This window comes from Chelonus insularis, unplaced genomic scaffold, assembly GCF_013357705.1.
Source record: "Chelonus insularis isolate UGA/USDA-ARS -01 unplaced genomic scaffold, ASM1335770v1 contig_131_pilon, whole genome shotgun sequence".
Lineage (NCBI taxonomy): Eukaryota > Metazoa > Arthropoda > Insecta > Hymenoptera > Braconidae > Chelonus > Chelonus insularis.
In genome coordinates, this window is record NW_023276372.1 from 56,403 (window position 1) to 79,537 (window position 23,135).

The 23,135-nt window shown below is 29.1% G+C and overlaps 6 protein-coding genes across 12 annotated transcripts; 4 read left to right on the forward strand and 2 right to left on the reverse strand.

The window, feature by feature from the left end:
• Positions 1-106: 106 nt before the first annotated feature.
• Noc2 (Nucleolar complex protein 2) lies at positions 107-3,086 on the forward strand. Its single transcript, XM_035095222.1, has 9 exons — positions 107-629; positions 705-826; positions 896-1,005; positions 1,095-1,252; positions 1,338-1,562; positions 1,643-1,831; positions 1,913-2,164; positions 2,237-2,452; positions 2,546-3,086. The coding sequence occupies exons 1-9, from the start codon at positions 249-251 to the stop codon at positions 3,038-3,040; spliced, it is 2,148 nt and encodes a 715-aa protein (XP_034951113.1). The 5' UTR covers positions 107-248; the 3' UTR covers positions 3,041-3,086.
• Positions 3,087-3,191: 105 nt separating this feature from the next.
• LOC118074191 (homeobox protein 2) lies at positions 3,192-8,307 on the forward strand. 5 transcript variants are annotated; one of them, XM_035095216.1, is made up of 11 exons: positions 3,192-3,333; positions 3,743-3,795; positions 4,819-5,071; positions 5,267-5,351; positions 5,436-5,615; positions 6,000-6,040; positions 6,126-6,285; positions 6,368-6,486; positions 6,568-6,697; positions 6,878-7,921; positions 8,107-8,307. In XM_035095216.1, the coding sequence occupies exons 2-11, from the start codon at positions 3,782-3,784 to the stop codon at positions 8,271-8,273; spliced, it is 2,193 nt and encodes a 730-aa protein (XP_034951107.1). In that variant the 5' UTR covers positions 3,192-3,333; positions 3,743-3,781; the 3' UTR covers positions 8,274-8,307. The 5 variants fall into 5 exon arrangements, with proteins under 5 accessions (XP_034951107.1, XP_034951108.1, XP_034951109.1 ...); XM_035095215.1 differs by lacking the exons at positions 3,192-3,333; positions 3,743-3,795 and adding an exon at positions 3,854-4,060; XM_035095217.1 differs by lacking the exons at positions 3,743-3,795; positions 4,819-5,071.
• A 182-nt stretch (positions 8,308-8,489) lies between these two features.
• WDR79 (WD repeat domain 79) lies at positions 8,490-10,661 on the reverse strand. Of its 2 annotated transcripts, none has more exons than XM_035095228.1 (5): positions 10,520-10,661; positions 9,873-10,426; positions 9,566-9,798; positions 9,255-9,488; positions 8,490-9,193 (listed from the first exon to the last, which is right to left on the reverse strand). In XM_035095228.1, the coding sequence occupies exons 2-5, from the start codon at positions 10,421-10,423 to the stop codon at positions 8,964-8,966; spliced, it is 1,248 nt and encodes a 415-aa protein (XP_034951119.1). In that variant the 5' UTR covers positions 10,424-10,426; positions 10,520-10,661; the 3' UTR covers positions 8,490-8,963. The 2 variants fall into 2 exon arrangements, with proteins under 2 accessions (XP_034951119.1, XP_034951120.1); XM_035095229.1 differs by having other exon boundaries at positions 9,873-10,441; positions 10,520-10,646.
• Positions 10,662-10,887: 226 nt separating this feature from the next.
• Positions 10,888-11,952, forward strand: Ski6 (exosome complex component Ski6). The gene is made up of 2 exons (XM_035095238.1): positions 10,888-11,087; positions 11,164-11,952. Exons 1-2 carry the CDS (start codon positions 10,917-10,919, stop codon positions 11,821-11,823), a joined length of 831 nt encoding a protein of 276 aa, XP_034951129.1. The 5' UTR covers positions 10,888-10,916; the 3' UTR covers positions 11,824-11,952.
• Positions 11,847-14,241, reverse strand: Mtpbeta (mitochondrial trifunctional protein beta subunit). 2 transcript variants are annotated; one of them, XM_035095225.1, is made up of 7 exons: positions 14,175-14,241; positions 13,895-13,980; positions 13,461-13,635; positions 13,009-13,384; positions 12,489-12,944; positions 12,100-12,408; positions 11,847-12,029 (listed from the first exon to the last, which is right to left on the reverse strand). In XM_035095225.1, exons 2-7 carry the CDS (start codon positions 13,950-13,952, stop codon positions 11,985-11,987), a joined length of 1,419 nt encoding a protein of 472 aa, XP_034951116.1. In that variant the 5' UTR covers positions 13,953-13,980; positions 14,175-14,241; the 3' UTR covers positions 11,847-11,984. The 2 variants fall into 2 exon arrangements, with proteins under 2 accessions (XP_034951116.1, XP_034951115.1); XM_035095224.1 differs by lacking the exon at positions 14,175-14,241 and having other exon boundaries at positions 13,895-14,073.
• Positions 14,242-15,894: 1,653 nt separating this feature from the next.
• Snoo (Sno oncogene) lies at positions 15,895-21,398 on the forward strand. Its single transcript, XM_035095221.1, has 3 exons — positions 15,895-18,678; positions 18,747-18,976; positions 19,056-21,398. Exons 1-3 carry the CDS (start codon positions 17,584-17,586, stop codon positions 19,882-19,884), a joined length of 2,154 nt encoding a protein of 717 aa, XP_034951112.1. The 5' UTR covers positions 15,895-17,583; the 3' UTR covers positions 19,885-21,398.
• The last annotated feature ends 1,737 nt before the right edge of the window (positions 21,399-23,135 follow it).

A 23,135-nucleotide genomic window follows, 5' to 3' on the forward strand; every position in this document is an offset into this window, starting at 1 on the left:
CTAACGCCATTGTTGTTGCGTCGATAGTTTGCCTTTTGTTGGTTAAACAGTTGGCGTCATCAACAGTACAGTCAAATGTTGTATGACATGACTCACAATTGACTTGGGCTTTGATGCGGAGTAGCATTTGATTTTGTCGTGTTATTCAACAATAACCTACCACGTGTGTTGAAATTTTTATAGGTTAAGTTATTCATTAATAGTGAATATTATAAACTTTGAATAAAATTCATTAGAAGAAGTTTAAGATGAAGGGAATAGTAAAAAATAAAGTTGTTAAAAAGAAAGGTGTTTCGAAAATAAAGAAAAAATTACCAGCAAAGAAGAAAAATTTGGCTGATACTTCTATAGATGAGTTTTTCAATCAAGATTTTGAACTTGAAGAAAATAATGAAAGTAAAACAAAGAAAAGGAGTAAAAAAGATGAATCGGAAAGTGAAGAAAGTGATGTTGATATTGAATCTCATAAGAAATCTTTGAAGAGTTTGAAAGATGTAGATCCGGAGTTTTATCAATTTCTACAGAAAAATGATAAAAAATTATTGGATTTTAATTTATCTGATGATGAAAAAGCATCGGATGATGAAGAAGATCATGAAGACAAACATGTTCCTCCAAGTAGTTTAGAGGTAAATATTAAATACATTATAATTATAACTCAACAATATTCTATCTATACATCTGATAATCATTACTTTCAATAGGTTCCTAGTGATGAAAGTGATTATGAACAAACAGAAGTAGTTGAAAATGAAGCATCTCAAGGTCCTATAAAAATTACATTTAAATTATTGGATCATTGGCGAGATGAAATCCAAAAAGACAAGTACAGTATTAAATTTTTGTTTTAAAATAAATATTTTGATACTGAAGTACTAAAATTATCCATTTCCAGATCAATTAAAACAATTAAAAAGTTAGTTGATGCATTCCATGCTGCACTTATTACTGTTTCTGATCCTGATGCATCTACACAGGTTCAGTATAAGATAGAAGGAGGTGCATGTAAGTTTAACCAAATATTTTATTTCTTTTTTGCACTATAATTAATTAATTTTCACCAATATTTTTAATATATAATTAAATTTTTGCAGTATTTAATGCTGTCGTTCAACTATGTATTCTCAGTCTCCCAGATGCATTGAAAAAATTCTTAAAAATTAGTTCAGAAGCTGAATTCGAAGCTCATAAATCCAAACGATTTCCTAAAATAAGAAGCGTTTTAAAGACCTACTTGAAGGATTTATTAGAGGTATGCAATTTCATTTCACTTCTTATTGCACAAACTAAATAAACTAAAGAACCAATTAAATATGAATTATTGATTATATTTATAGCTCTTACAACATCTAACATCGCCAGAAATTTTAAGAGTACTCTTGAAACATCTACATGCATTGATTCGATTCACTCGATCATTTTCATCACTAAATAAACTACTTATCAGAATTTTATTGAAATTATGGTCAACTGGAGAAGAAAGTGTACGAGTAATTGCATTCTTGAACATCTATCAACTAGCTAAAACCAGAGAAGAGTCTCTTTTAGAAACACTTCTTAAAGTAAGTATTGAACCATCAAACCTTGCTCTTTAATCTTTGTTTTAATATAAACAATTAATTTTATACTATTATGTTTTTAGAGTATGTATTTAAAGTATGTTGAAAATGCAAAATTCGTTGCACCAAGTACTTTACCTGGAATTAACTTCATGAGATGCTCATTAGTCGAAATTTATTTGCTGGATAGTAATTATGCATACAATTATGTATTCTTGTATGTAAGGCAACTGGCTATCTATTTAAGAAATGCAATGACATTGAAGAAAAAGGTTAGTTAAAAAATAATCACATTACATTTTATAACAATAGACGAATAATTTTGGCAATAATGTTATTTTAAAATTGTTTAGGAACACTTCCAAGCCGTTTATAATTGGCAATTTATTAATGCACTCCGTTTCTGGTGTGATTTGATAATTTCATCAAAAAATAATCAGATGATACAATCACTTCAATATCCATTAGTACAAATCATCACAGGAACTATTCAAATGATCCCAACATCACAATTTTATCCACTACGATTCCATTGCACTCAAATGCTAATCAAAATTTCCAAAGAAACGGGAACTTTTATTCCTGTTTTACCCTATTTATTAGAGGTAAGAATAATAGAAATAAATATAAAAGTAATAAAAATAATAATTGTTTCTATAAAATATTTTTTTGTTTAGGTTTTAAATAACTATGATTTTAATAAAAAACATACAGCAGTTAGTATGAAACCATTATCGTTCATTTGTATATTAAGAGTATCTAAATCTCAGTTAAGAGAAAATGGATTTAAAGATGCAGTGATTGAAAGTATTTATGAATTAATGCTTGAAACCGCTGCAAAAGATAGCCATTTTTGCCATTTTCCTGATATGTATGTTCCTTGTATAATACAAGTAAGTATTTTATTATCTAGTCATGAAATTAATTTAAATAAACTCGAGTATTGAAATAGCTTTTATTGATACACTTTATCATTTTAATTTCAGTTGAAACACTTCTTAAAGAAATGCAAGGTCACTAATTTCTGTAAAAAGATCAAACAACTCCTCAGTAAAATCCAAGAAAATGCTCAGTTCATTGAAACTGAAAGAAAAAAAATAACTGTTGATCTGAAAGATTTAGCATCAATTAAAAACTGGGAAAATACAATAAAGAATCAAGGAACGCCATTGATAAAATTCTACAAATCGTGGTTTGAAATTCATCAATCACAAAAATTGAAATTATTAACACAAAATGACAGTATGTCAGATCTTAAATTACCAGTTATTAAAAAATCAAATAAAAAACGTAATAATAATGATAGTGATAACAGTGATCTTGACATGACTGAAGAACAACTTAAAGCAATGGATAAAAAGCAGAAAGCACAGAAGAAGAAAAAGCGAAAAGTTGTACATGAAAACAAAAATGGTGGTGATTTTTCAATAGATAATAATGTGGATATTGTTGAAGATATGACGCTTAATGACTGGAAATGAATGTATTTTTGAATGAAAATATACAATAATCTAATTGAAAAACCAAGTACTTGTATTTTTAATTGAATAAATGGTTTAATAAGTTTATTTAAAAGGGAATAAGCAAATAGCGCACTAATATAAACTAAAGACCACATCTTTCACATACAAATGAGGGGAGAATCCCAACCAATTTTGAGGTGTCGCTTCTCGTAATCTATTTTTAAAATGTATACCCAACCAGTTAGAAAGTGGTAAAGAACGTGTGTGCTGAAGCTCCATTATTAAGGTACATCTTCTTGTTGTATTTAGCGGTATGTAAATTAAATATTTTACATCGTTTTCACAACAATAATAAACAGTAAATCGACAAAATAATTCTTCCAATTATATCATTTATTTTCATATTTAAATTCACTGCTTATTATTCTTATGAACAAACAGTAGTTATTGTTGAAGTGTTGTTTTTTTATTTCCTTGTTAATGGAGTTATATAGAAATTATTAAAACGTAGATTATCTAATCAATTAAATAATAGCTTTTAAAATAGAAAAATAGAAATTTTATAAAAAAATTGCATGGATATCATATAAAAGTACAAGAAGATGTTTATCTTAATTTGGTGGTATTAAAATGGATTAATTTATTAAATAAATTTTTAAATTAAGATAAATTATTTTTTGAAGTACGTGCTAAAAAAAATTTTTTATAAAATTTGTACAGATCTTTATGAATTTCTTGCAATTTTGAAAAAACGGACGAATGGCCACGAAAACGTGAGTTGTGAACGCCAATACAGATTATTCATATATTCGTAGGTATGAAGTAAGAATATTTTGTAAGATAAATATTTAGTGGTCCGAACAGTGCGCATTTCGGTTAGTCTCTCAGATCTAAAAGTTATTTATTATAGCGAAAAAAAAAGTGAAATTGTAAAAAAAAAAAATTATTTGATTAAATATTGATGTAAAAATCGTGAAGTAATTGGAACGCAAAATCTAAGTTCGTGAATTTAATCATGAGGAGAGCAACACTCGATAAGTAAATATAAATACCTTTTTCATTTTTTTCAATACAAGCATTTGACTATTTTTATTTCTATTATTAAATCTGTTCAATAACCTTTTAAAAATATTTATATCTTAGCTTTTTGTCTCGTCGAAAAAAACTCAATCGTTTTTTTTTATGTTATTTTTTTTTTGTTAAAAATTCATTAGACGTGCTTTTGACTCTTCTTACGCAATAAAAAAAAAACTAGAACACAAAAATTATAGACAAATCGTTCCTATATATAGAAATCAAGTGTTTTATCTAGGAAAACAAGTATATAAAATATTATTTACGAGTTTTTAAATATATCAATGATACGAAGGTCTTATAAATGTATTAAAAGTGATGCTCAATTAATTTTAGGCCATGATCTCGTTCCTTTAGATAAAAGTCGATTCCCTGTTAAATACGATTGAAGTGTAGTACCGCAGCGAACATATTACGTTACAATAGATAAATTTAGCATTTCTTTCACACAGAACTTTGTTTTGTAGTTGATGCCAATACGGTAACATGAAATTAATTGGCGTCTTGGAGATCAACCAATTCTCTTCATCAAGGAAAAAACATTGAAAATAAATTTATTCTCTTTGATAATGAATTTATATACTGTTTATCCTATTTTAAATGATCCAATTTATTAACAATTTACACTTACACATTATTCAACTAACATAATCTTAAATACCAACATCTTTTATTCATTTATCTACTGAATGGTTATAAACTTATTGCGTATATATGTACAGAATCGATGATATTAAATTCAATACCGGACGCAATTCCAATCTTTTCAACTATGCATTGTCAACAAATTTAAAAAATGTCGAAAGCAAGCGTCAGATATTTCAGACAAATTCACAAACGAATAATTACTTGCAACGAAGCTTTTCTGCAGATAATGTTATAAAAACTCGCGGATTTAAACCATCAGACAGACACGATCCGGCAAAGAGAAATTTTCTCGAACACTTGACGTCGAAAATACTTCATTTCAATATGGTGAGTTCGGAATTAGCTTGATTATCGCTCTTTGCTTTCCGCATATACTATTCATTTACATTGCTGTTTCAATAAACAAGCTTGTAATTTGAACAGCTTCATATTGCTTTACTTAACAGTACGTAATTGTAATAATAAAACCTTCATTGTATCATGATGATTCTTTACTTATTTATGTTTGCCTCATTTTTTTAGGATAATTTGCAAACGAAACCGATCAACTTACAAAAGTTGCTGACGCCAGCTATGGATTCAACTGATATTCTACAAACACGAAACAGTATGATTTTTCAATGGCTTTTTTTAGATTGATTTATTGTCTTGTTGTTGTTTGTTGATCTAAACTTTTATTTAATATTTATAGAAAAAATGTATGCGTCGTCGTGCTTTTATGCACCGACCCATCCTACAGTAGAGGATCAAGTGGAACTCGCTCGGAGAATTTCTTATTCTCTTAGCGATGTAAAAAATATGAAAAGTAAAGGGCAGTCCATGTATGTAAATAGAAAGAAAAGATCTGTTAAGTGGATTCATGATGGAAATGGTAATTATATTCTATTACTGAGACTGAAATAAAATTCTAAAGTAAAAATATTCCTATCAATTTTGATAAAAAAAATAAAAGTCAATTAGGGGCTTAAACAAAAAAGTTAAGGTCAATAGTATAGTTGGCAGTGATATTATTATTGGCATCTTAAACAAAAAATCAATCAATTAAAAAGAGAGAGAATAAATTCCGATAATTATTCTTCACATGCCAATACCTGTACGATGATTGATACTGGCGTCAGATTCATTGACCGTTGCAACTTTCAACATTGTATTAAACTGTATCAATTTAATTGTTTTTTAATGTCTCTGATTATTAATAAATTATTTATTGTCATTTAAAAATAAATACTAATGGAGATAAATTGTTTTGCTTTAGGAATTGATGTTGAAGATGAACCTCAATCACCTCTACCTCGTGTATGTAATCATTTTTAAACTGAGATTAAATTCGTCTTTTCTTATCTGAAATTTATTTTTTAAAAAATACAAATTTCTTTCATAGGATAAAGTACCTTTAAAATGTATGATGAATCCAAATGGCAAAGTATTGGATATTCAAGGTATCCAAGCTCTTGGAGAAGAACCAAATATTGGTACGAGTCCATTGAATGCTGAAAAACTATTCGATATTGTTCGTGATTTGAACAATCAAAAAGGACGTGGTATATTAATTTTTTTATAACTTTACAGTTTCAACAATATGTCAACGAGATTCATCTAATTATTTAATTTAATATACTTCAGGTGCAGAAATTTTTGCGAAGCGGAGAAAAAGATCAGAAAAGTGGGTGGTAGATAAAGACCATCAATCTTCACCTAATCCTGCTAATATGGAAAAACCACAACCTTTCCTACCTAAAATGGTAATATTTTTAATTAAAAATAGTTAGAAGTAATTATCAAGAGCTAAAATATAACATTAATTATTAAACTAACTTTCGTAGGATTATCAGCCAACAGAAAATTTGAATTATACAAACCATTCACTAAAGTCTCCAGGTCAAAATAATGGAAATGCTTTTCCCAGTCCTTATAATTTGGACATGTCTTTCAATAACTCAAATACTCAATTTAGTAAGTATTACTTTATCTTATGGATACCATATAGTATAATATAAAATGATATTTTAGTTAAAAATATAATCTAACATATTATTTATTTTACGCTTTATTGTAACCAAAGCAAAAATATTAATCAATTAACAAAAAATTCTATTTCGCTTGTATTGCTTTGCCCTTCATCGAAATTTCTAGAAGACAAATCTCGTAAAAAGCAAATGTATCCAAACGCACCAAGAAAAAGTGAGCCGGAAGTAATAAAAGTTTATCTGAAAGAAGTAGCAGTTGGTACAGAACCAGAATGCATAGGAAATGGACATTGCAATGGAAATCATGCTTCATATGACAAATATAAACGTAATTCTATTAATTCTAATCATTATATGGAATCTCATGCCAATAACAATCGCTGCATGGAATCTCATGTCAATAATAATTGTTACATGGAGTCTCATGCTAATAACAATCGTTGCATGGAATCTTATTCCAACAATAATCGTTGCACCAAGCAACATTTTATGAATGAGCCTAAAAAAAATGGTCATCATCATAATAACCAACATCAACAAGATATTGATGAGAATGATGAAGACTATACGCCAGTGCCAGTTAAACAACTGATTCAAGAGTTTGAAAAAACTTGTCGACCTGTACTTCAATATAAACAGATGATTCCTAAAACTCCGATTATTCAAAATCCACCGATAGAAAATATTTCACGTTTCTTTGATTCACCTAGAATGTTCAATAATACGAAAGAGACTCCAAAATATATTGGAAATGGTGTTGAAATGAATGGACGTATGAATTCAAATATAAATCATGTTGAGAATGGCAATGGCTATATGAGAAATTATCAGCAAAATAATTTAATGGGCTTGAGATACGAATACGACTCGACAGATGATGAAATCGATGATTCTTTTGGTGAATCAAGTTCTTCAGACGACAGTTCTGGAATGCGTCCGACATCTAATGGAATACTATCCATGGATGATTATGATTATCGTCGTAAATTATTTGATTGTACAACTGAACAACTTTTTGAGGCACCACCAGGCTTTAGGAATGATGATTTAGAAGAACCATTTATTAATACAGAGAATGATCTATCACCTCAAGCTAAATCGTTAATTTTTACTGGAATTGCTTCTCAAGAAGATCTTCAGAAACAAATTAGCAAACTCCGTAGAACTCCGATATTAGAAACTCTCGTTTCAGCTCCCCCACCAGATTGCAGTAAGATATACAATTTCAGATATTGTATCTATTTTTTTTTATTCATAATTACTAATTGTGTGATATAGCTTAAACTAATGTTTTAAAAAAATATATATATATTTAAATATTTTATTTATATTAATTTATTTTTCAATGGATTTATCTGTATTATTATCGATCAAAAAATAATTTATTTTTTCTAGGTAACGATAAAGTATGTGAAAGTGTTTATAATGGTCCCAAAATATCAAGCTACCAAAATTTGACAAATTATAATACGGCACCACGTGGTTGGGATCAATCTCAATCATTTTATCGTCCAGTAACTTTCAGTAAAGCACAAACATCAATACCTTATTCTGACTTCTAAAGAGTAGATAATAAACATAAATTATTTTCTCGGAGCTTCGGTTTGTTTTCTTTACATGTCAGCAACTTAATTAACAAATTTATGTATGCAAATATAATACTTTTATGTCTATCAAAAATAGACAGAATAAATCATTGATACTTATTATTTAAAGGTAAAATTGTATCAAGTACTTAAAAATTATATTAACATATAAATTCTTCAAGATGTATGTATATTAATTGATATCTAAAGTTTTTTATTGTACTTAGTGCTTCTTAGTAAGTATCAGTATATTTTTCTGTGGCTTTTTTTAACCTTTAACGAGTGAAATATAAATTTCAGACATGTATCGTTTCATTTAGTGGAAAAAATCATTACTTATGTACAAAAAATGATATTCACATTTAAAAATTACACTATAGAGTAGAATCATTATTTCAACCTTGTAGATATGATATCATCAATAAGAAATCACTTCTTTAAATTTCACATTGTTATTAAAATCTATTCTGCATTGTAAACATTAAAATTTAATTAGAGTTCTTGAGTTGTTCAAGTTTTACAAAAATAAACTATTCTCTATTTTTACAATATCGAAAGTAATTTCCTATTAATAAGTCATATTCATATCAAATGTAAGAAATATAAATTAAGTAAAATAAATGAAGATAAAAATCATTGGTTTACGTACATTTCTGTCAGAACTATTTATGATTTCACTGATGAACTACAATCCCATATTCGAACACTATTATCTTGAACCCTCTCATCATCATCGCACATCCGTTGACCTGAACTACTAGCAAGAATAGGAAAAGTTCGATGAATGTCAACACCATTGACACAATCATCTGTTATTGGAATATTCCACGAAGGAATAATAGTATTATTTATTAATTCTTCTGTTTTCCAAACCCTTACAACACCATCAGTTCCACCTGTAAATAAGTAATTATAGTTACATACCGAAATTTCAATCGAAAAATATTTTATACACACCAGAAATTATTTCACTTCCATCATGTGATATACAAAATTGAATTCTTTGATTAGTATCTGATTGTCGATTTTCTAAAGAATACAAGATTTTTCCTGGATTTCGTAGATCCCAACATAGGAATTCATTATTTCGTCTAACAGCAGAATAAAGTTTAGTTCCACATGGACTAAATTCAAGCTGAGTTACTCCACTGTCTGTTTCAAATAAACATAATGGTCCATCCTTGTATAATCCTACTCACAGATATGATACATTAATTTGATAATTCAAAAAATGATATTAAATTATTTAAAAATAATTTATTAAATACCTATACATTTAGAGTATGTTCCAATAGCGAGTAAACCAGGTGAAATTGGGTTGTCACGTATACAAGAAACAATTCCATGCATTTTTGGAAAGTTGGTTTTCATAACTATATCATCAACTTGGCGTCCTGGTCGATTAATGTCAAAAGATCTTACAATTCCTTTAAAGCCAGACCATATTGTATTACCATCATTACCAAATCGAACACTTATAGCAGCATCTACTTCGTCAACTCTGTAATAAATCACTATTTCTTTAATTATTCTAAATAAAAAATAGTAAAGTAATATTTCTCCATTAATACTTGCTGGTTGTAGGCACGATATGTAGCTCTTAATTTTCCAGTAAAAGCATCCCATAAATGAACAGGAGTTTCTTTACTTGTAGCTAGAAAACAACATGTCACAGGATCCCATGAACTCATCCATGGATACCAACAAATATCATAAATTAAGCCTCCTTCTTTGATTTTCAAGGCGGCTTTTAATGGTAAAGGCGATAAAATATCTGAGAGTTTAGTAGAGTATAATTCAGAAGGTAAGTCATAAAGACGTATTCGAAAATCAGCAAATGGAACAAGTAAACATGTTCCATCGGGAGACCACAAGCATCCTTTGGTATGATTGTTAGGACATCCTTCAAGTTCATGTTCTTTATTTGTGGTGCACAAAAGTCTTAATGAATTACTCCAATGATGAACAACATAATGCTCTTCATCTGTTGGTTCAACTGTCTTGTTTTGTTCATCTTCTGTTGCCTCTGATTGCATCTTCAGTTCTTCGTCAATCAACTCTGATTGTATCTCCGGCTTTGTCGGTTCTTCGTTAATTTCCTCATCTTCGATACTTTTATTAGACATTGTCTTAAAATAAAATCACTATAATTGAATTTAACAAGTTCTAAAGTTACTGATTATAGGTTTATTTAATTTAAGAAAAAAAAAAACAATTCTCACCTCAATTATAAATCTAATTAACAACTCAATTTAACAAAGACCATTCTCATTTATCCGATACAATCTTGTTAGAAGATTAAAAAAAAATTTAAGTAAATCAGCAAATGTTTAAATATTAAATAATTAGATAACTCAAAAAATTGTCTTCAATACAACTCCTTTTTTCAATAAAAATAATTTCAGGCTCCCACCATAGTTGTTTTGTTATGTGCTGTATGTACACATTCTTTTTTGAGGTTATGAGCAACAAACAGGTCAACCAGTGCCACTTTATTGAATAATCTGTTTATCCACGTGTTTTTCTGTCCTTGTGTTTATTATACTTCGTGTAAAGTTGTAACCTTCAATTAGATTTAATAGTTTATTTATAAAATAGATTAATAATTATTTTATAAAAATGGATATTGATCAAATGCAAGATCAAAATGGTTTAAGAGTCGATGGAAGACGACCACATGAACTCCGACAAATTAATGTCCGATTAGGAGTTTTTGGCCAAGCTGATGGAAGTGCTTACATAGAACAAGGAAATACAAAAGTACTTGCAACAGTTTATGGCCCACATCAGGTAAGTTAATTTTTTTTTTCAATTATTTAATTTAAACAACATAGTTCACTTTCTTTTTGTATTGTAATTTTTATAGCCACGAGGAGCTTCAGCTAGAAGTACAGTAATGAAGTCCACTAAAGGAATTATTAATTGTCAATATAGTATGGCTGTATTTTGTCCGAGTTCTGGAGACAGAAAAAAAAGACCAAGGGGTGATAAAAAGACACAAGAAAGATCTATCCATTTAAGACACGCCTTAGAAGCTATTTTAAATCTTGAAAAATTTCCTCGTTCACAAATTGACGTTTTCATAGAAGTTCTTCAAGCCGATGGAAGTGATTATTGTGTTTCAATAAATGCGGCTACACTTGCGTTAATCGATGCTGGAATCCCGATTAAAGATTTCGCTATCGGATGTACTGTATCCCTGCAAGATTCATCATCAACTTTCAATGAAGAGGAAACGAATGAAATGGGAATTTTAGATGTTAACCATTTAGAAGAAACTGGACCAGGTTTTACTTTATCAGTAGTAGTTTTACCAGAAACTGTTGATGAATTAACTAAAGAACCAGGTATTATATTGGTAACTCAAGGATCAGGTCAACGATTACATTTATCAAGATTAAAAGCAATGCAACTGCGTGCGCTAAATGGATGTAAAAATATTAAAAGTATTTTGGAGCAAATCGTACAACAACATCTTGCTACGAATGCTCTACCGTCATTATATAATACACATACTGTGGAATAAAAATTCTAAATAGTTCAAAAATATATAATAATAAAATGTAAATATATATTTTTTAAGTCAGCTTACAAAATTTAATATCAGATAGCCTAAGAAAATATGTGTTAATATAGTGGAAATTTTCGTACAATTTCAACATATAAAAAAATATAAAATCTCAAATCTTATAATTTTGCATCTGGATGCCTCTCCATAATCATACCAACACCCTGAAAAAATTAACATACATAAGAAAATTATTCTCAAGTTCTAATTGTAATAAGAAACTATTATGTCTACCTGTCCACCAGCAGCACACGCTGCAATTAATCCAAATTGTTGGTCTTCTTTGATCATACGATTGGCAGTGTGCGTAGCTAATCTAACACCCGTTGCAGCAAATGGATGTCCAATAGATAATGATCCGCCCCAAGCATTCCATTTTTTCAGATCAGGAACTCCTACTTTACCTTGGCTTCGTTTCAAATATTCTCGAGCAAACCAATCAGAATCCATAGCTTTTAAATTTGCTAAAATTTGGCCAGCAAATGCTTCATGAATTTCCCAGACCCCGATATCATTCAAAGTTAGTCCAGATTTTTCTAAAATCTGATAAATATAGAATGAATCAGTAAAAATATTTAATCTTTCGAAAAAAATGAAAATAAAATTTAAAGATAAAAAAATACCTTTGGAATAGCATAAGTTGGTCCTAGTAACAATTGATCTACTGGGTCTTGTGATACATAAGTGAACTGTCTTAAGTAAGCTTTTGGTTTAAGTCCTAATTGGCGAGCTTTTTCTTCAGTCATGATAAGAGCTGCTGAAGCACCATCAGTTAAAAATGATGCATTAGCTGCAGTAATAGTTCCATAAGGCTTTACAAAGGCTGGTTTAAGTTTTTGCAAACTTTCAGGTGATGAAACTCTTATTCCGTTGTCTTTGTCAATAATTTGGTCTTGATCAGGGACTTTGAAAGGCACTAAATCAGACAAATTGCCTTGTTGTTGAGCTTGTTGGGCAAGTCTATGAGATCTTGCAGCGTATTCATCTTGTTCTTGACGTGATACTCCAAATGCAGCTGCTAATCGATCACCACTATGTCCCATAACTTCACCAGTTGAAAACTCAGCAACACCAGGTAACTAAAAAATTTTTTATCATACAATAATTGTTTTCTATAATCCTATGACTTAAATAATATCTTACATCTGGCACGAAAAAACTTGGTCGTATAGAAGCAAGAAGTGCTAGAGTTTGAGGAAGAGTTTTCGCCTTTGAAGCCTTCAACATCAAACTTCTCATTTGTCTGCTATGTCGAATTGGAATATCGGACATAAATTCTACACCACCTGCGACAATAGTATCGAATGCTCCACATGCAATTAAACCCATACCAGTTGTCAATGCTGCATTACTACTGATGCAAGCCATTGTAACAGTATGAGCTGGGGTTTTATCACTATAACCCGCAGCAAGTGCAGCTTCACGAGCAATATTTGATACTTTCACTTCTTGAATAACTGATCCATAGATAACATAATCGATCATCTCTTTTGGAATTTTCGTTTTTCTTACTAATGAACTAAAGAATTATCAGTAATTTACTTTGTTAAGTCATGACATATATGTGTAGAGTAATATGATCAAAAAATACGTACAGAAGAGCATGTGTTGCTAAATTATAAGCCATCAATTTACTATAATTTGTCCCAGATAACAAAAAAGGAGTTCTAACTCCATCAATAAATACAATATTTTTTGAAGCTGGATTATCCATTTTTGTTGCATAAGATTTACTAGGGCTACTCGATGTTATCCAAGCACTTGATGCACCTGTCATAAAAATAATAATATATTTTCTCCAATAAGTTAAATAAAATTACAGTTTTAATTGTTAGAAAATTTTTTTATTGGTTTAATTTTGATAATTATAAACAAAATATCTAAATGTTAGTGTTTTCATTGAAATAAATTAATTGTTTTTTCTAATTTATTTTTTACTAATCGACCTTTGATCTACATACACATAGACTAAGTGCTAAACTATTTTTCGTATACTTTATAACCTAAAGTAATGAAAAATTACAATTACCTCGTAATAAAAACTTCTGATTGAGGCAAACAACATTTTTTGCAGTAAACATTGACATTTTGGTAATATAAATATTCTTCTAATATCTGAAAATAATTTTTAATCCTTTTTAACACTGATTTCTAATATATTCAATTATATTTTGTATTTAAAGTATTTTAGTATATAGGTTAGTTTATATTAATTTATACAGATTATTAACATTAAATATTAGTGAATGACAATACATTAAACAATTATTTAAACAAGAATTAATTTTTATAACACTCTGAATTACTACCAAAATATGGTATCAACATGAAGTGGATTTGGCAAAATTTCGCGAATCATGACATGACATCTGGTGGCTAAGTTGAACATTATAGCCTAAATTACCAAGTTTTTTTTGTCAACAATCACATAAGTTGTCTTTTGTTGATAAAATCTATTGTCATACGATTGGAATAATTAAAAGACAAAAAATGAAAACATACTGAGAATTGGTACAAAAAAATAGAACATAATTATAAACGATATACTGAAATAATTATTGGAGTTCATAGAAGATAAATTAATTGAATTATAACGATTAATAAGAGATGGAATGCGAAATCATGAATTGTTATTTAAATTTAATCTTTTGTGAATGTATAATAAATTCGAAATCAATCAAATGAAATTAGAAATAGAATGAACACGAGAGTCTAAATTATTTAATGCAGATTTTTCACAAAATTTCATTATTTAAAGATTTAATTATCAGAATCAAAAATAAATCGTATCTTCCGATATAATCATGATAATAATAATCATCATCATTTTCCCGTTTCTATTGATCAAGATACTTGCTTTATTTTATTTTTAACTTGTAAATGTAAATCAATGAACAGAAAATTTATTTCTACAATAATATTTAACTCTCTCAAAGAGTTTTCAATTTATGTAATTAATTCTTCTAACAACGCATATAAATAAATGTTAATTAATAAAAAAAATATGAAATATTGTTGATTTTTTTTTCCATTGTAAAAAAATGACAAAATACATTAATCTTAAAATGTAAAAAACTAATAATAATATCCATTTCATATTATTAATAATTAATTAATTGTCTTTTATTGATAGCACTTGCAGCTTTTTTTTTATAAATAAGCGCAAACACTAACGCTCCAAAAAACATAATTTATCATTAAAACACGTGTTGTTTAATCTATAACCTCTAATAAAAAATGCAAATCTAAATATACATAACGTAATCAATCATTTTTTCGCAGTTCGATTTGTTTTCGAATAATTTGCAAAAACAATTCACACTGCATACATTTGATAACGTAAGCAGATATACGCAAGTGCCTTCGATGAAGCTTTGAGCATTTATATTTACAACGCATTCAAATAAGTACGTGATGATCATACTTCTAGTGCGTGTCAAAGACTGCAATATTATGGTTTTACCCATTGTTTAAGAGTTATTTTGACGGGAAAGTCACATGACTAGAACTTGGTCGACCAACACGACGCATATGATGGCCGTCATCATTATGGTTACTTCTCTCTTTCCTTAAACCTTACTATTTACATCTATTTGGCATTACTATTGGGCAACTAAAATGTATACATACATATGTCAAATAAAATATTCTTTCACATGAGTAACAGTATGGTAGATGTTAAAGAGTGGATGTTGAACTAAACATCAAGTGTGTGAAGTACATTCGTTTCGACGAGACAGTGTAACAGGGGGGTATTATTTTGATCAATTTCAACAATGTTAGTGTAGGGAGTGTAAATTAAAACAAGGGACAATGTTGTATGTGACGCCTGCAAAAAAAAACATTACAATGAATCAACACAGTGTATGTGTGTGCTAAAATGATCTGTAAAAAAATATTATACCAAGAATTGACGAAGATGCTCATTATCACACATGATAATAACTTTTTACCCGATTGTTGTTGTTTTTTTTTTATATAAATATATACTAAAGTGCTTTATTTATTATGTATTAGATATGAACTCAAGATATGTAGTACATTTGACGTAAATGTATTTATACCTACACATTGAACATAAGTACATTGCTCAATGGTCAACCATACTTATATTATTTTTTTCTCATATCGCATAAGCAGTTGTAATCTTGTAATTGAGAATACACGAGCATGTGTGTGTTTTTGACATTGTATATCGTAAATTTATAATATATGACATGCAAGCCTGCTGGTATACAGTGCTAAAGAAGAACGATGCTCAGATGGCGCAAAGTTGGACTGAGTGTCAAATGTATCGACATAGATTTTGAGTGTGTGTGAGAACTAAGTACAGTTTGAGTGGTAATGGCGCGCGCACTGTCAAGTGTTACTACCAGAGTGTTATAATGTTATATGTTTATATCGAATACATGCATATATGTACGTATGTATGTACACACTATTCGTGTTGAAAATGGCTGGACGGTTCGCTTAGCACTTCGTTGGTTCGCTCGAGTTTTTTTTCGCATAAACGCAGAAATATGCGTGGAGGAGCCACGAGTGGTTTAGTGTGTCGTCACGCGAATACGATCGATACGCCATTCTGGCGCGGCATGCTATATAAATTGGCATTGTGAATAAAATGTTTATACATGAAGGTGTGATATCTGTCAAGTGGGTTTGGAAATTTGTTCATGTACATTTGTGATCTAAAAAATAAAGTGAAAACACGGAGCAACAATTGTTGGTAAAAGGAAAGGTTGTACAAGTTCGCACACAGGAAGTCAAGTTCAATCGAATTAGACGCCGTGTATATGTCGTATCTGCAGAATTACAATGATGTACTGCTTCTATGAGACAAGAAACTTATATAAACAAGCATAAACAGTGGATTAACGTGCAACATTTAGCTGTTACAATCATCATTTAAAGTAGATAGGCCACCGACCCATACCTGTAGCCAAGCCTTCTTTTGGTACATATCTGTCGCCATAGTAATAAGTACTGAGGGAGGGATCTCATAACCGTATCTAAGACTTTTGCTTGTTCAAGACAAAACTTTTGTGCTTATCATTGTTTCAAAATTATCATATGTGATGACATTATCGTACTCCAAATGATTAATTTTTTAATCTCATCTCAATTTGATGAATGTCTATTTATTTATACGAATATATGCATCCATATATACATTCATGCATAACTATATAGATATATATATAGCGCACGATTCAGTTCTGTTCCAGAATTAATACCTTGAATGTTTGTGAATTATTATTTGGTAATATAGAAACATAATGTCTAAGAAGATGGATTTATATGATCTTAAGATGAATGCAACAAAGGGGATGAAAGAAAATTGAAAACGATTAAAGTATAATAGGAATGTGGGCGCTTATACGCCGATAAAACACTAACAGGATAGCGCTTAACCAATAAGATGGACCGAGTTTATCTCGGGTTTATTGCTACTCAGGCTGCTGATGCAAATACTTGGACTTATGTACCTAAAACCAGTATGAATGTCAAGGAAATATTTATATGAAGGTTTTAATTCTGTAAATCAAACAGTGTACCGTGCAATAAAATTCATGAAACGGTGCTACCAAAAAGTTTAGTTTTTAACTTTAAAGCGTTTTAAAAATATTTATCGTTTGATTTTGAATATCTATTTATTTTACAGAAAAAATCAGTAACCATTTTTTTTTATATCATTTGTGAAACAATATTGATGTAAAAATGGAGACATTATTGCCTAATAATGCAAATAGTCAATCTTATACACCACAACTTAAAACAGTGTTGAAGACATATCAGTTGTCAGCTATAAAGAGTCTGCAAGGACCAAGTTCAGCTCTGCTAGGAATGGACTGTAAAGGTTTATTACAAGATCAGCCACCTTTTCATTTCTCATCTTTAAGTTATTCTGGAAACTGCATTGATTCTTGTACTGATTCCAAGAAAGAATGTAAAAGTAAAACTAATACAACAGTGCCTGTTATGCCTCATCGGCTAGATGCTACTGTAAGAAGTCATGATGATTCTGACGACGATCATCAACCAGAACATCTCAAAGCAGCAAGTATTAAAAGAGAATTGGAGTTTCAAATACCAATATTAACGGCGCCTGATCAAAGTTGTTCAGAAAGATGTGAAACTTTTTTGGAGAATGAAAAAATTTCTTGTTTTGTGGTTGGTGGTGAAAGACGACTGTGCCTTCCACAAATATTAAACACCGTACTTCAAGATTTTTCATTGCAACAAATAAATCAAGTTTGTGATGAGCTGCAGATTTACTGTTCCAGATGCACCCATGACCAATTAGAGGAGTTAAAACTCTCTGGGATTTTGCCAAGAAATGCTCCATCCTGTGGTCTCATTACACAAACGGACGCTGAACGACTTGTAAGTGCTCTCCTGCTGCGGAATGAACCTCGCGAACTGCCTTTAATTCAAGATAGAGATCAAGATCGTTGCACAGAAAAGGAATATAGTAAAAAGAAAGATATAGACGAGTCAATTGTAAGATTTAAAGTTTACCATGAGTGTTTTGGTAAATGCAAAGGCATCTTTGATGCAAATTTATTTGATTCAGAAGATTCTGCGTGTATAGAGTGTTTAGAATGTGGTTGTCAATTTTCTCCACAGCGTTTTGTACGCCATGCTCATCGGCCTTTAGAAAACCGTACTTGTCATTGGGGGTTTGACTCTAGTAATTGGAGATCGTATCTTTTACTCTCCCGTGATCAACCGCACTACAACAAAATTGTTACTTTTTTTCGTAGTCTAAAGGATCGAAGTCCAGTGCCCCATTTCAAGAGGAAATTACCTGAGGTATATTCATAAATGTATACACGTAAGGGAATTAAAATTTTATAATAAATTTTGATTTAACTTTACAGTTAAGACATGAGTCAGAGAAGATACATAAACGTTCTAAAAAAGAAATTAAGGATGAATGTCCTGCTATTTATGCCAATAGTAATGGATTGGCAATGTATCCTGTTTCAGCAACAGGAAATGAAAATGATCCGTATTTACAAATGCAATGGGCTGTTTTTGAATTAGCAGCTAGAGGAGCATCCGCGTTCAGACCTTGGAATGCTACTGGTTCATGTAAACATAGAGATAGGTAAATATACTAGTGAAGTTTATAAAATACATGTTTATACTTATATAAATATCTTTCTATTATTCAATATTGTAATTAGCACACCACTTGTACCTGCATATCTTAGTCGTGGTCCACCAGTTCTACAACATCCAGAACGAGTTGTTCCTTTGTCTGAATGCGAACGCTTTGAACCACATTACCAACCTAATGTTGCATTAGCACCTATTCCAGCAACTTCCGTAACAGCAGCTCCAACATCTATAGCATCTACGCATCATCGTCATTATCATAGTCGACATCAAAATTGTGCCCCAAGTCCAGATGATCAGACCGAGCCAGTAATTATTAAAGTTGAAAAGTCAACAACTCCTAGACTTGAAGATTCTGAGAAAATTCTTCCAAACTCACAGCCTGGTTCCCCCGATCTTCAAAATAATGATCGAGATGAACCATCGAAAGGTGATAATTCACAAAAATGTGAAGAAGAAGAAAGTAATGCAGCTGTAACGTCATCAACAGTTGTAACCGACTCACCACAAGTGGAAGTTGGAACGTTATCACCTGGAAATGATTCAAAATTAGATGGTACGGCTATAGTAGAATTAGAAGAACGACTTATAGCATTAGATGTACCACAAGACGTACTAGGGCTGGTAAAACAAGTAGCAACTGAAATTACGCATTTAAAGCTTCGGCGTCGTGCTGATGCACGTGAAATTACTAAATTACGAGAAGAGCTTGAAAAACATAAATTCCAAATGTCTACTAAAAATGATAATGACGAGAAAAAGAATATTGTTGCTAATTCTACAACTACAGTGGATAGTACTGAAATAAATGAAGAAACAGTAGAACAGACATTAACTTCAGATAGTGAATCTAATAATGATACAGATTCTACACTCGTTACGACTAAAACTGATTAAATAAAATTTTTTCTAAATATATCAATATTCAAAAACTGCTCAGAAATAAAATACGTTTATCATTTGGCCAGATAAACGTATACTAAAATAATTGATAAAGTAATAACAATACTACAATTCTAAATGATAAAAAGCTATCTTGGTAATGTGATATACAATAAGCCTTTGAAAATTGTAGTGCAGTTACTTTTTGTTTTATTTTACGTAAAACTAAATAAGTGTTTATTTTAAGTAAAAATTCTATCAACAAATACTGTTTACGAACGAATTGTAGATAATGTATAATACAACGATAAAAAGATAGACTTAAAGTATATCTAATAAGCCAATAACTATTGTACATTTTATTATAATAGAATGCGTAAGTTTTTCTTGTGTAAATTATTTATGCATAGAATGCACGAAAAATTTATTGTACATTTAATCGGTCAATTAGAATTGTACTCTAAAATAACTACATTAATTTTTATCATTATACTTTTCATTACATCATGTATATAACCTCTTCTCGTAGTAATTATTTCATTACACTATTAATGCAAAAGTACAAAAACCTTAGGTGCTATGTTTTACTCTACATAACTTATGAGTATGTGTAGCTAAAAAATTACTGTGAAAACAGACTAATTGAATACGCTTGTCATAAATGTCGCATAATAATTTTAAAATTGTAGATGTAGTAATGATAATTGGTATGATTATTTATAGAAAATACCAATACTGCCAAATATTTAATATACTGAAGGAGATTGTATGAATATAACAAGTGAATCACATTTAAGATGCATATTGAAGAAAATCAGTAGTAGAGTTTTTCAATATTTTAATCCGTACAATAACTGTCAAATTACATAAGTGTTTATTTAACTTTAATGTCTTTTACGAATAATTACATAAATATTAACAGGCGAAATCAATACTCTGTTTTTACAGTAATTATCTTATTGACATTAAAAATGTTAATCAACTAATTCATTCAAGAAATTCTCTCTATTAAGTTAGTGATCCGTACTATTCTCTCATACAATAAAATATTTTTAAAAATTAGTCATAATACTTATTGTTAAAATTTATAAATCTTAGATTTTTGAATTTTTGTTGTACTGTTAATTAAAAATAACATTCTGCTGGATTGATTTAAATTCATTATTTAAGCTGGAGGCGGGTACTTCAAAGTCTGAAAGAACATTAACTAGGCGTTTGGATATTTCTTGTTTTTTTTTTATATAAGTTTTATCAATTAAAATTTCAAGTGTATTTTTTGTGTTAAATGTTGTAAATTATTATAAATAATGATCCAGCAGTTCAAGTATAATTATTAATTACATATGCCATAGAACATATAAAATTCAATATGTTGTATGTGTGTAATCGATCAATATACAACATATGATATTGTTCCTTATAGTATAAGAAGCCCACCTGACATAAAAGAAATGTCTAATAGCCTACTGTTTTCATACGTTCTTAGTAATGATATTTATAATCGAAATTAAAATAATTGAATATATATATACTGTGTTTCACGTATTACTAAAAAAATTTAAAATCCATTTGAGATAACAAATTTTCTTTGTTAGTCTGATATGTATATCATATCTAAAATCTCAAATGTATTTTGATATTTTCATAGTTAAATATTTTCAATGAATATTTATAACAACATTTGATTTTGTTACGTTTATACGTTACATAGTTAATATGTTTGAATATCAGTTGTTGTCTTTATAATATATATATGCATCAAATCCATTTATTTAGTTGATCTCAATAACGTCTTTAATGATAGAATGAATAAATATTAAAATGAAGATGTTTTTTGAGATCATTTGTACTGATCTATAATATAGCCTAAATTTTTGTATTCTATAATGGAGTAATTAATCACGATTTACGTACTAAATATGACAGTTGTTAAAGAAAATAAACTATTGAATATATGTGTATTCAAATGAATGCATGTATATTGGCTGAGGTTAATTTATGCAATAATATAGAAATAATATATATATATATATATAAAAATATATATAAATAAATATATATATAAGCTCAACACAGGAAATATGATAGATAATTCAATAATAAAAAAGTGTAGGTGAATTATTTAATTATTCAGTATGTGTAGTCTTATTATTGAATTAATTTTGCTAAATTAATGTATAACTCTTATTCTTAAAAACATAGTACCTGCAATTGGCTAAAGCCTTAAATTTTGTGATCAGAGTTTCCCGGTGCATAATATAATAATGCATGTTTTCGAGATTTAGTGCAAATAATAATTAATAATGATATTTAAATAAGTTCTTTCGTTTAAATTAAGTAATAAAAATGTAACTGGTGATTTTTATTATTTAAAATGATTCAATATTTACCTTCATAACTGTGAATTATTATAAACTGATTAAGTGAATGATCAATAGTTTATTTTCTTGATCTAATCGCTATTCGTTTACATGGTCATTAGCCTAATATTATATTTTATCTGAGTAATAATAGGAAATATTAAATTTGACTCTTTCTGGAGACATCCATAGACGTTTAGAATATTTGACTGAATCTATAAAGAAATAATGATTTTTACTACTAACGATGGATAAAATTAAACACAAAACTAAGTACAAAACTTACTTCAACTTGGGCTTTAATGCATGCATCATTTTTTAAAATGAACTTTGGATTTTACCATTTATTATTTATTTCATTAAGTATTTATTAATGAAATCAACATAACATGACCTGACGCATTTAGTTAAAAATTCATGTTATATACGTACAAAGTAATTATGTTGATAGATTATACTTATAGATGATGCAAAATAACAGCATCCCTTGAAAAAAAAAATTTTACATCGTTAAGATAGTAGTTTATTCTACGAAAGCTTTAATTTGATTAATAAATAAAATTCAGTAGAAAATGTTTGTAAGTTGGTACTGTTCTTACTGAACAGAATTTACATATATACAGGGTAATTTGTATTCCATTTTTCAATACTGAAGAAAGTAAAGTTTTTATTTAAATTCAGCGAAACATGACTGCAGTTATAAAAAGGGTTATTTTGCAAACAATCTGTAGTAATCTCAAAATAATAGTACCTTTCTATGAGTAATAATAATAATATTCCGGTGATAATTTATTTTAAAAATTTAACAGAAAAGTATTAAAATAAAAATACTTTTTAATCAGTAAAAAAGCATTTTTCTTTTTTGAATATTAATAATTCAATAATTTTATGATAATATAAATAAAT

What these genes read in the sequence shown, in the direction of transcription:
- Noc2 (XM_035095222.1), top strand. Translation starts at nt 249, where the DNA reads ATGAAGGGAATAGTAAAAAATAAAGTTGTTAAAAAGAAAGGTGTTTCG. An exon ending in GATGAAATCCAAAAAGACAA is followed by an intron (nt 827 to 895) that starts GTACAGTATTAA and finishes ATCCATTTCCAG; the next exon opens with ATCAATTAAAACAATTAAAA. An exon ending in TTTTAGAAACACTTCTTAAA is followed by an intron (nt 1,563 to 1,642) that starts GTAAGTATTGAA and finishes TTATGTTTTTAG; the next exon opens with AGTATGTATTTAAAGTATGT.
- LOC118074191 (XM_035095215.1), top strand. Translation starts at nt 4,038, where the DNA reads ATGAGGAGAGCAACACTCGATAA. An exon ending in AAATACTTCATTTCAATATG is followed by an intron (nt 5,072 to 5,266) that starts GTGAGTTCGGAA and finishes TCATTTTTTTAG; the next exon opens with GATAATTTGCAAACGAAACC. An exon ending in GAACAATCAAAAAGGACGTG is followed by an intron (nt 6,286 to 6,367) that starts GTATATTAATTT and finishes AATATACTTCAG; the next exon opens with GTGCAGAAATTTTTGCGAAG.
- WDR79 (XM_035095228.1), bottom strand. Translation starts at nt 10,423, where the DNA reads ATGTCTAATAAAAGTATCGAAGATGAGGAAATTAACGAAGAACCGACA. An exon ending in AACATACTCTAAATGTATAG is followed by an intron (nt 9,489 to 9,565) that starts GTATTTAATAAA and finishes ATCTGTGAGTAG; the next exon opens with GATTATACAAGGATGGACCA. An exon ending in TGGAAGTGAAATAATTTCTG is followed by an intron (nt 9,194 to 9,254) that starts GTGTGTATAAAA and finishes ACTTATTTACAG; the next exon opens with GTGGAACTGATGGTGTTGTA.
- Ski6 (XM_035095238.1), top strand. Translation starts at nt 10,917, where the DNA reads ATGGATATTGATCAAATGCAAGATCAAAATGGTTTAAGAGTCGATGGA. An exon ending in CAGTTTATGGCCCACATCAG is followed by an intron (nt 11,088 to 11,163) that starts GTAAGTTAATTT and finishes TAATTTTTATAG; the next exon opens with CCACGAGGAGCTTCAGCTAG.
- Mtpbeta (XM_035095225.1), bottom strand. Translation starts at nt 13,952, where the DNA reads ATGTCAATGTTTACTGCAAAAAATGTTGTTTGCCTCAATCAGAAGTTT. An exon ending in CAACTTATGCTATTCCAAAG is followed by an intron (nt 12,409 to 12,488) that starts GTATTTTTTTAT and finishes TATATTTATCAG; the next exon opens with ATTTTAGAAAAATCTGGACT. An exon ending in CGTGTGCTGCTGGTGGACAG is followed by an intron (nt 12,030 to 12,099) that starts GTAGACATAATA and finishes TAATTTTTTCAG; the next exon opens with GGTGTTGGTATGATTATGGA.
- Snoo (XM_035095221.1), top strand. Translation starts at nt 17,584, where the DNA reads ATGGAGACATTATTGCCTAATAATGCAAATAGTCAATCTTATACACCA. An exon ending in TCAAGAGGAAATTACCTGAG is followed by an intron (nt 18,679 to 18,746) that starts GTATATTCATAA and finishes TTAACTTTACAG; the next exon opens with TTAAGACATGAGTCAGAGAA. An exon ending in TCATGTAAACATAGAGATAG is followed by an intron (nt 18,977 to 19,055) that starts GTAAATATACTA and finishes TATTGTAATTAG; the next exon opens with CACACCACTTGTACCTGCAT.